Source organism: Salarias fasciatus, chromosome 5 (genome assembly GCF_902148845.1).
Source record: "Salarias fasciatus chromosome 5, fSalaFa1.1, whole genome shotgun sequence".
Classification (NCBI taxonomy): domain Eukaryota; kingdom Metazoa; phylum Chordata; class Actinopteri; order Blenniiformes; family Blenniidae; genus Salarias; species Salarias fasciatus.
Genome location: NC_043749.1, coordinates 832,138 through 844,269, shown reverse-complemented (window position 1 = coordinate 844,269; position 12,132 = coordinate 832,138). Strand labels below are relative to the sequence as shown.

General features: G+C 45.0%; 1 protein-coding gene across 1 annotated transcript in view; it reads left to right on the top strand.

Moving 5' to 3' along the window:
• The first annotated feature begins 6,183 nt into the window (after positions 1 to 6,183).
• LOC115388981 (integrin alpha-5-like) overlaps positions 6,184 to 12,132 on the top strand; it is a 39,848-nt gene continuing 33,899 nt past the window's right edge. The window contains exon 1 of the mRNA XM_030092319.1: positions 6,184 to 6,537. Coding sequence (XP_029948179.1) covers positions 6,338 to 6,537 — 200 coding nt within the window. The 5' untranslated portion in view covers positions 6,184 to 6,337. The remainder of the gene's footprint in view (positions 6,538 to 12,132) is intronic.

Genomic DNA, 12,132 nt, shown 5'->3' with positions numbered 1-12,132 from the left:
GTCAGTCGCCTCAGTGTGTGATCCGCCGCAGTCCTGCCCCTCCTCCCATTGATTAATGTAGAACAATGCTTTGGTTTATAGTGTTTTCAAACACAATAAAAAGAACGATCACACAATAAAACCCAGCTATTGCCAAAGAGATCATTGCGTAAACTCCTGGGGGGATTTCAGGCTGGGGGCTTTTTGCAAACGCTCAGCAAAGAACCTCAAAACTCCCACATCAGCTGCCATGTTGTTGTTTTAATTGCGGTAATCTTGTGGTTTCCTGGGTGTGTAGGTGTGTAGGTGTGTGTGTGTGTGTGTGTGTGTGTGTGTGTGTGTGTGTGTGTGTGTGTGTGTGTGTGGAGAGACAACTGCTCTTTCAGGGCTCCTCCAAACAACATGCAGACGGTCTGCATGTGTGTTACGTCTCTTATCGCCTTCAGCTTGACAGAGTGCAGACTGTCCTGACTGGGGTCGGGAGTGTGTGTGTGTGTGTGTGTGTGTGTGTGTGTGTGTGTGTGTGTGGGGGGGGGGGGGGGGGGGGGGGGTAGTTTTAGCTGCTGAAAAGCAAAAAAAAAAAAAGAAGATATCCCCCACATAGCTGGTGGAAAACGACACCCTTTAAACTTTACAAGCACCCACCAAGCAGAAACTAACGCTGGAAGAGCTGAGGAGTGTGTTTCAGCGCTGCCACACTCCAATTAGCCTGCGGATAAATAACGAGCGCCGCGGGGCGCGCAGCACTTTCAGCTCGCTCCTCTCTGGCAACGCAATGGACCTTTTTTTTTTCCACAGCAAAGAGCCAGATGAGCAAAACCCAGCCCAGGTTACCTGCAGATTGCCTGAAGCGATGAAAACAAAGCTGGTTAAACGGCTGAATCTGAAGGAAATCTCTCCGTCTGATCATTTTGCTAGGTTTGAGTGAAGCGGGTCCAAACTCAGACTTGTAAAATTTCAAATGCCAAACACGAACCATCTCAAACTTTACTGTTTGTGTTCCTAATCCTAAAACTAAATGTACACAAATTAAAGAAAATTAGATTTCTTTTGTTTTAACTAATTCCTCAGAGGAATTTGAGTTTGCATGTTGAATGTGTTAATTAGTACTAATGACGGAGATGTCAGGATGAAGATTGTTCACAGGAAAGTAAAAGTGAGACACTGAGCTCAGTAAATACGCCCAAACTCCAAAACCTTTCGTGACATTTCTATTTACAGTGATCACGGCCGCCATATTTCACGTTACACTTGATTATGGAAGCCAGTGTCGCTGTAAAGTCCTGCAGCTTTAGCAACTTAATGTAAGACAGCTGTTTCCACACGGAATGGAAAGTGATTTTTTTCCCTCCTTTTTCATGTTTAATTTGTTTTCCCTGTAATTTTACCATCTGTCAGATTCTAAAACCATCAGAAAACCTGAACTCTATCTTTCCATGTCTCTGGAAGCACACTTCATGAATTAGCAGATGAAAGCTGTGAGTTGTTTCCTGACCTTTTGCACAGATCTGCTCATTACGCCTTAAAAATCGGTCTTTTTCTCAGCAGATGTCGGAGAAGCGTGAGAACCAGATGACACAGCAGCTTGCTTACAAGATCCGGACCGTTATATAACTGCGTCTTTCTCCGTCTCCACTCTGCTGCGCTGGCCTGGAGTTTTTATGTGACTTTCCCTGTTTGTGTCAGCTCAACGTTGTACACTCTCAAGGTTGTGCAATTCACTCCTCGGGCCAACAGAGGTCAACAAAGGTCACAGATTGCCTGGGCTTCTTCCAAATTCAAGCAGTTTACATGACATATGCTCATTTGTTTCCTTGATGGGACCCAAGTTTCCAGCTCTAAATCTTTAGCTGTTTGATTTCAGCCACCTGTGGTGCAGAGATGACAGAAATCTTGTGTTTTTATGAATGTAGAGGTATGGATTTCCCACAATGCCTTCTCTGGTGTTGGTGTTAAGTCAGCCTGTGGATGAAATCCATCGCTGGATGAATCAGAAGCCATCACTCGGCACCAGCCGGTCTTTATGGGAAGAGCTGGCGGGTGGATCCTCGTCGCTACGAGACGAAGTTTACGGCCTCCGCTCCACCTGAAAACGTGTTTTTACGGAGTGAAAACTCTCTCTGTCCAAGTCCTGTTGCCTTTGGCAGGTAACGCGTCGTGACTCACTGTTATTCAAAGCTGACGGTCTCTAAAGGCTACACACACACACACGCACACACACACACACACACACACACACACTCCCACCTATAAATAATCCCACACTGCTCTGTACGCTCGCTCGCCTGTCAGGACTTCAGTTCGAACAGAGTGAGGACAGACGCCTGTCCGTGGGTTTTCCCGCTGAACTGTCCCGACATGTTGGGAGGAAGACCTGACTCGGTGACTCTCAGCGTCGGGCTTGTTCTGTACCCAGGAAGTTTACCCACAGTTCACTGGCCTGCCGCGGCCATATTCGAAGAAAAACAGCATCGACGGAGATGAAAGGCCGCATTCCTCTCCGTGGTCATTATATGCAGAGATGCTTATCTGTGTGTAAACTTATATCAGCTGCAATCAGTCAGTTTATAATGACGATGTTTTAACTCCGTCTGCAGCTGCCCTCAAGTGTAAGCACTTGGAAATGATCCATAAAAACCTGCATGACTTTTATTTCACCCATCTAAAGGGGCATTATTTTCCATGTCCAGATGTAATTCCAGGTCCAGCTGCTGGTCCAGAGTTCAGTCCTCAGCTCTGGACGTCGTTCTGTCAGCCCATGATTCTTTGTTTTCTTCAGTGTGATAACAGATTCTCTGCTGTTCTCCAATCCCTCACAAGTTGAACTCTCTGAGGTAATAGAGGTTCTTTTTGTGGTCCTGTAGCAGCCTTCCCAGAGGGTATATACAGGTATATTCTAATATATAAGTCACAAGACCAACCAACCAAGAAAAAGTGTAACGGACAGTCTGGACACCTGGTTTATCCATCTCAGTCATATCGGTTTAACTCTTCTTCAGGTTCACACAAAGGGAAACAGTCAATGACATTCTCCAGAGTACACACACACACACACACACACACACACACACTAACAGGGAGAACACAACTAACTCCACACAGAAATGTCCAAAGTCAGATCGCTGACACTCAAACCGCTGCACCGCTGTGGTCAGTCACGGGTTTCACTGCTCAGACCAGAGCTGATCCTGTTTTCCAGCACTCATCAAACAGCTGTCAGAAGTAAGACATGTACACATGTTTCCTGCATGCTTTCAAGGAGGATTTACATTGTTTTCATAGCTGAGCCATCACAAACAGCACAGCGGTATAAAACAGCTTCATCTGCATAGAGACTGATTTTTGAAAGACAAGGTTAAATACATTTTTTTTTTAGGAAATATGATAACGCGTCCTGGATGTGAAATAAATGCGTCAATGAAACGCCTTTTTTTTTTAGTTGACATAAATACAACGGATGAGACATACAACATCCAAGAAAGATGTATAAAAAACTTTCATCCAGGCTCTCTTGAGGACGTCTTCTGGACGTGCAGAGATAACGCCTTACAGACCTGTTTCTGAGCACTTTTTGCTCGGTGGGATTGTTTACAGCAGATGGTGACGGGGCCCACTGTTGATCCCTGCTATACAGAATTGCTAAATGGCACATTTAGTTATTAAACGGGTGAGTCAAGGGGACACATTTCCAGTGAAATTTAAATAAGTTCACAGTATTGCTCAATATTAGATGTATGTCAACTGCACTGACTTTTTGCTTAGATATGTGGCTCTGAAAAAGATCTTTATTGAGTCCTTGTTTATACTTCTGTGACGTTTTTTTCTTGTACTGAAGACATTTCCATCTAAATCAAGTGAACTACGTATGTTGGAGTTGCAGCGTCTCCTCCACGTTTTTATGGGATCAAACGTTATTAGACAATCAGCTGCCTGCTGTTCCATGATCACATGTCTCCATCAGTACCGGGACGTCCATCAGCTGGCTCTGTGAGCTCGAACCGCTGACCACCAAGAGGTGGTTTGGAACACAAACCGCTGGTTTTCTTCTCCAAAATGAGGGAACCACAAGTTCAGTGGTTCTAACATTTGTGATGGCTAGAGGCTAAAGGGGAAGAACAATGGAAATGGTTGGTGGTGTCTGGTGGAGCTGGCCTGGAGGTTAGAGAAACAGATTTCAGATCGGTTGTTTGCAGGTTTCAATCCGACAGCTGACAGATTACCACCGTGAAGAGGAAGCCCCTTGAAGCAGTCCACTGCTCCTTGCATGTAGGGAAGGTTAACTATAAATAGGATGGGGAAGAAAGTTCCCCGGGGGGGGCGGGGGTCCATAAAATATGCTTCATTCTTTCATCATAGTTTCTTTCTTATTCTTTCAACATAGTTCCACAGCAGAACTGCTGTTTCAACTGCATCTCTTTCGGAGAAGAAACAGAAATGTGGAACTTTCATTCAATAATGCCATTGCAGATTTTATACGCCTGAGATATAGACTGGTTTTATAGTTTCAGGTCGTCCTGCTGTTGCAAATGCAGGCAGCAAGAATGACCCAGATGAACAAATAATTGGGGTTCTCATGGAAGAGTATGTATGATAATAGTGTTTTGATTTGAAAAGAACAGAGAAGCTCAGCTTTCAAGAAGTGAATTGTTACGGGATTTCACTTCAAGAAACCAGAGTCTGACTTCTTAAAACCTAAACCGAACAGATGAATGAACCGTCTGGAACAGCGTCCTTCATCCAGCAGCTGAGAGGACGAGTTCTCCATGCAGAACCGTTCCCGATAGCGCCGCTCGACTTCCCCTCTGCTCCCTAAGGTACCAGCTTGGTTTTTCAGGACCTTTGTCAACATGATTACAGGGATAAACATTCACTCTTTGGTTACATTTTTCAGTCCAAGCATGATTAAAGAAAACTGATTTGGCTTCAAACCTGCCGGTTGGAGTTTAGGGAAAAGACCCTCGTTGGCTTAACACAGCTACATATGTGGAGTTTTGTTTGTTCTAAAGCAAAAGCTGGAAGATAAACTCTGCTCTCCTGGACTGGACCTCTGTGTGTGTTCCAATCATTTTCTTTTTGAGCCAAGATGCTACTTTTATACTTTCTATGTCCACCTGAGCGCAGAAGCTTTTCCAGATTCTCTCGTTTCAGAGTAAGAAACCAACTTTTTGGGTTCCAAAAAACAACAGTGAGCCACAGACAATGACTTCCAACTTGGAAATTTTGAAAATGGACATTGTTTTCCAAACGTTGCTGTGTAATAATGAAACTTCTCTGAATCGAAAACACAGAAACGATGATTCGAAATGAGAAACGAGAAACAAGAACGATTTTCGCGATGGTTCTGAAACTTTAGCTAATGTTCAGGGAAAACTGAGCATTTTCATGACAAACTGCTCTCAGACGTTTCCTGAGTGGTGTTAATTTGAAAATATGAGTCGATGTAAGGTGGAGGTGGGCCAGGGTCGACACTTCGGCATGCATATTGTGCCTGTTAACATTACGACAGCGATCGTTCTGGATACCCCGTGGAGCCCGAGTTGCTGATGTCGCTGATATATTGGTGATATTTCTAACATGTGCTTTCATGATTTTAATCAGTTAAGCTGCATGTTTGTAGCCAACATTTAATTGAGGAAATTTCCTGAACTCTCTGTTTACCTACGGAAGTTATCATGAAAACTGCAATATATTGTGTGAATATTGTGGATTCCTATCTGTTATAAGAGTTTTAACCTCCACTTAAGAATCATTCTAAATCCTAAAAGAGCAAACTGTGCTGGGATGGAATCCCCAGACCCCTGAACTTCAACCCCAATCTAAAGCGGTGCTTTTAAAAGTATTGTACACCAGGAGTAAAGTACTTCTTTTTATCAGCTGAACAGAGAAAACACAAGAAACAGTTTACAGTTGGGAGATCAATGAAAGTGAAATTGGTTTTCAATAAGTAATGATTCCATCATTTCTCCCTGCTGATTCCGATTTACTGCCTTCCTGCACATTCAGATCTGTGCTCTGATCTGTTTTCCCTCCCTGGTCTTGTTTTACAGCTCTCTCTCTCTTTTTTTCTTTCTTTCTTTTGGGGACCAGATTGTCTGGTAACATTTAAAGCTCCACCCAGAATGAGGCTGCGCGCGCTCCCTCCCTCCCTCCCTCTCTCCCTCTCTCTCTCTCTTTACATTTCTCTGTTGTCCTCGGATCGTGACACTGGACTTGTAGGAGCTGTCGGGATTATTCGGGACGCCAGACTCCAGGTCTCTCCTCCACCTCTGCGCACTGAGAGACGCGCTTTCCCTGTGCGTAAAAGGAGCCGCACGGATGATGCGGTTTGCGCTGCGGGAAGCGACGCGCACACTCAGAGATGGGCAGCCTGGCCGGACCTCCACCTAGCCGGTGTCGGGGGAAACGTTGCGCGCGCTCCGCGGTGGTCCTGCCCGTCGTGGCGGCTCTGCTCCACCTCTGCGCCGCCTTCAACCTGGACGCAGAGACGCGCGTCGTCTTCTCCGGACCGACGGGGAGCTACTTCGGTTATTCGGTGGAGTTCTTCGGCAACGCGTCCAGGTAAAGTCCCTCAGAGAACCCAGACCAGGTCCTCAGGTCCCCGAGAGCCTCTGATGCGCTTTACGCATCAGATCATCCAGATCCACTTTGAAAGACGCACGTTGTATTACTGCTGATATTGGAGCTGCTCCCACTACTTGGTGGTGATGTTGTTTCAGTTGCATCATTAAGGTCTGTTTTCAAATACTTTGGTCAGTCAATGGGACCAAATAATAGCATTGTGTACTGGTGTCAAACATAAGGCCTGCGGACCAAAACTGATCTGGAGGAGGCTCCAACCTGGCCTCTCACCAAGAAAATGTCAAAATGTTTTTTGAAAGAACACCTTTGCTTAGAGTAGCGGACAAAACACTGAGATGTGAGCATGGAAACACCCACAATGCAACAGCTTGTTTTTGACATTTCACTGTATTTTTCACCTGGAGGATTCTTTAAAATTGGCTTTATGGTCAGATTGTAGTACTTCTCTTTGGCAATTGTTTGGTTTTAGCATAAACAGACATTTTCATCATGCACCGCAACAAAGAAAAACTTTAAATAGAAAATCGAAGGCTTCTTATGGCACCACTGCATCAGTCCGACCAACTCAAGATGAAACTGGGGCTTGAGGTTTTCTATTATTCTTGCATTACCAGTGTACACCACCAGGTGGTGCATTGAGTCTCTTGAAGGAGATGTGGCTCACATGGTTCTCACCCCATCATCAGTCCTGAATGAACCAAATCAAGAAAATACTCAACATTTAGGATTAACTGGATGAGAATAAGGCGCCATTTGAATCAGAGTCTCACAGACCTTCACAGTCTGCCTATAGAACACAAAAACCACGAAATGATCAACAAATGGACAATTAACGACTAAATAAACCACGCAGCATCGGTTTTTATCTTCTTTTTGTTATAGAATGTGACTCGACGCACCAGCTGATCTACCTGAGAACCAGTCCGCCCAATGAAGAAAGTTTTATATATCACTGTACTCTAACTGGAGCGGGAAAATAGAACCATAACTGTAACATTTACACTTTAAAGTTTTGTTGTTGTTGTGGAGCAGAGCTTCCATGATGAAAATGTCAATATTGTCACTAAAACCAAAGAATTACTCAAGAGAGTGACTCCAGTCTCCATATAAAGTTAGTTTTAATGAAACCTTGTGGGAATGTCCATAAAGTCTCTTATACAGCTGTTGCATTATGCATGTTTTCACACTGACATTTCCATGGACATCCCATTTTAAATATTCTGTCATCTATTGAATTTTGTTTCAGATTAGCTTGTTCAGGATTAAGTGGCTCCGCAGCAGCGACCTGTCAGATCTGACTGCTCGACCTGAACCTCAATGCCTCAAACATACTTTCACTTTATCTATATACTGATATTGAGACTTATGTTTTCATGCTCAAGGTATTGTTGAATTTTTGGTTTGAACTGAACATTTTGGAGGAAAAAAGCCGCAATAAGAAAAATCAGGAGATCCAGGGAGGCACGGTTTCTCTTTTAATGTTTAGAAGGCTTCTTAAGTGGAGGTTAAAGCTCTTATAAAAGATACAGCTGCACAATATTCATGATATCAACAGATCCAGTGTCCTTGATCATTTTTGTGATTAAATGGAGATTTGAGGAAATTTCCTCATTTAGCTATTTGTTGCATAATATTTAGCCAATTGTGCAATATGCATAAGAATTACAACACTTTTTTTTAACCATGCAGATTTGAAACAATTTCCGCATTCAGACATGCAGATTAACAAGTTTTGAATATTAATATAAAGCATTAAAGTGATACTCAGTCTTCGCAGTATATCTCAAATTGATGGTTGTCTTACTGTTACCAGGCTCAGTATGCAGATGACAAAAGGCTGAACTTGATCAGTGATGTTCTCGTGCTCTCTGCATTCATACGAGGACCTCGGCTATGGCAGAAAAGTGCAGTTAATCTCAATTACTTCACAAAAGTTGTACTATTTACTAAAACATTGCAACTGGCTGACAGCTGTAAATGCGTCGCACCTGGTGGCCGAAGCAGCGAGAAACACGAGAATAAAGAAAGAAATGACAGCAGAGAGCTTCTCAAAGGCTGCTGGTGATGAAGAGCAGAAAACACTGCAAAGACGTAGCTTTGGAAATATGGGGCAAGAGAAAGAGCACTGTTTGCACCGGTGCTGTCTTCTACTTTTAAAAACGTGTTATCGGTGTGTGTGAGTGTGTGTGAGCGTGCGAGGTTATTGCTGGTGGATTCGGTGCTCGGCGTCGCGCTGCAGTGAGCTCTGGACTGGAATCCAGTCGGGGCTGATTGGAAACAGACTCACCGGCCCGGGAGAGAGTGTGATTGAGACGAGGGAGGAGGGGGAGGAGGGGGTCCAACCTACAGCGAAGGAAGACAAATGCAAATCTTACAGGGGATTTACATGAGAGAGGCCCGAGCGAGACGCTCCTGCTGCTTCCTGCTCGACAGACGAGGAGCCGCAGGCTTCAGATCAGGCTCGGAGTGTAAAATCACTCCTTTAAACTCTCCGTTCGTCCTGAGGTGCTGATGGCTTCACGAGTCACTGCATCGATCCCTTATTATTGGGTTTATTTGAAAAGTCAATAACCAGGAGTCTTTCAAAAACATATATTTCCCTTAAAACGCTCCCCTCTGTCCATCTGACTGAAGGTATTCAGTCTGCTGCCAGAATAAACGATTAAAAAACCCAGATTTTCCTCGTCTGGAGGTCAAGTGGAGTTTCAAAAGACTTGAATGATTTCCCTGCTTACATTAAAGAACATGAACATGAACCAAATATAACACAATACTACACACTGTGTGTTTTCTGGCAACAACAAAACACCAATAACAACATTTAGCTGTTTCACAAAGCATGACTTTACAAAACTCACAGTATAAAAAAAATGCCATTCTCCAGAATACACACACACACACACACACACACACACACACACACACAGGTTTTTTGTAATGAAAACAGTGAGACCTGTCTATTTATTTCACAGTTTCTCAGATGTCCGCTGCTTTGTCCTCAGTCTAAATAGAGGAATCCAGCTGCTTTTCTCCACTTTTCATTTGAACTTTAAGAGGATATATCATCAAGTCTGACTCTGAAATGAGGATCGCTGCTTCAGCGGGACAGAAGTGTGTGAAATGTGCCTGCAGGGAGATGAAGTGTTTTCGAAAAGTTTTACGTTAGGAGCCATTTTCAAAAAGTGGCTCGGAGCTCGATGTGAGCGGACACCCAGAGCGGCGAGCATCTCCTGAGGTCTGACAGTGGAAGCTCGAGCGTCCTCAGTTTATTGACTAGCCGTGTCTCGGTCTTTCCTCCTCGGGGGCGACAGACCCGGAGCTGTGTTGGTTTAATTAACGGAGACGACTTCCTGTTGGGAAATTGGTGAACATTCCCAGAGTTTGCTTAAGTAAGCTCCTGCCGGTGAGAGGTCACGGCGCCGGGCGCATTCTGAGATGTTGATTTACACCCATTCTCTTCCTGCAACAATGTGACTCTGTGTCCCGGACCGGAGCGCACGGCTGTGTGTGTGTGTGTGTGTGTGTGTGTGTGTGTGTGTGTGTGTGTGAGTCAGACTGCTGCCTCTTGTTTCGTGGTGGTAAACAACCCGGCAGGAGAGGAGACGCCGTCCTGAACGCTCCTCCCGCTGATGCCGTTCCTTCAGCTGGCTGTCAGGCCTTCAGAAAATTACCAGCTGGTTTGTCAGTGAGGAGCCTTGTTTAGTTTCGGAGGTGAACACTCCTGGTGTGAGGTGCAGGGGGCATGTAGAGTCCGGACGGTCCGATCGGCAGGGTGTGCGATCGCAGATCTTCATTCTTCATCTTAAATCCAGATGTCTTGTTGTCTGCACTGATGTGTGTCTGGTTTCATTAGAAAAAACAAGCAACAGCATCAACTAGTGGCCCAACATGCCAACCTCATCATTTTTAATGATTCTACCGTTTTCATGTAAACACGAAACTTTCCTGAAACAAAACCTCCTGAAATGGGGTTGTGTTGCTGGGTTGTGTTGCTGGGTTGTGTTGCTGGGTTGTGTTGCTGGGTTGTGTTGATCGGTCGTGTCGATGTGTTGTTAGGGACCTTTTCTCTGTGAGCCTCAGAGGGACTAAAGGTCCTCAGGTTCTTATCAGTCAGCTGACTTATCGTATCAGGAGACGGTTTGGGAACCTAAACCTCACAGTCCAGCCCGGCTCTCCACAGATCCACTGACTTCAGTTATCCTGCGTCGACATGTCGACACACTGTGAGCTGCTTCTCCATCGAAGAACAGCAGCTTCAGAACACAACGTTTGGCTTCGACCCTCCAGCCCAGCAGGAGAAACGCTGAAACATCCACCTGTCTACCTGCTTTGAAACAATTCCTACCTGGAATAACGAGAATACGCACTGGAAACCTTAGCGTCGGTGATTTTTGGCTGAAACCAGGAGATGAAGGAGAACGTCGTTTTGTGGGGCTTCGCAGCAAAAACACCTTCCAGAGGACGTGAAGCTGCACCACAGTGTTACACAAAGCCTTTTGTTCAACTTTAAACTCCTCATGCCTCGTCTACACATCCCCTCCTCTGCTATCAGCTGTTTCTTCAAGCAGACACATCAAATGATTGACTTATTCATTTGGATTAATAAAGAAATAAAAAGAAAAAAAAATTCTACTTTTCGGATTGCATTTTTAGTTTTCTTGGTTTATGTTGCACAAAACTCGAATTGTACAAAGACTGAAACATAAATTCATCCGATCGTCTGAGTTCGACGGCATTTTGGTGAATCACGTCGTACATTAAACCCTGTACGCCTCTCTGTATCGTCGCACACAGCTCTGCTGCCACAGCATGAATCCCTGCTGCTCCTCCTCTGATCTGCATTTCTCTTCCCTCACGGCCGACAGAACAAGAAGGAAAACACACTAATTGAGTCTGGTTTCAGATAAGCCCTGGCCACCCACCCACACACACACACACACACACACACACACACCGGTTTAATGCCTTTATTTACATGCTAACCAAATAAAGCAGATATTCAGGTTCCTGGAGTTTATTATAACAACGCAGATACAATCTGGCGGAACCTGAGCGGTAGCAGAGGAGCCGGAGACCCTCTGTTGGGTTTTTATGAACAGGCAGTGTGTTTATTAGTGGTATTAATAGAAGATAGCATCGCCACTCGTCTGTCGTTTGGAGCGATGTGGTTTTTGCAGTCGGTGTTTGTGTTTCTGTACGTCAGTTCAGCCGAGGCGACCGGCCTCAGGCCAGCCGTCGTGGGCGACGTGTTGAGCGCTCGGCTGATTTAAGGACGAGCAGACGACTCGTTTGGTGCGCCTTCTTCGTAAATCCTGCAGTTTAAATGACATGTTGCGTCTGTGGAGGCAGGAGGAGGCTGCAGAGTGAAAGCTCCTCCTCGTTCGGGGGGGATGGGAGAGTCTGATGTCTGCTAATGTCATCAGTCACCGCCGCCTCGGTTTTGGGCGACATGCTAACCGTGCAGGTGAAGCCTCGACTTCCGAGCACGAGGAGAAGCAATGCTGCAGCATTCCTGTTTCAGTCATTTCCAGACAGGCTTCCAGAGAAGAAGAGGAAGGAGGGAAAAAAAAAGAA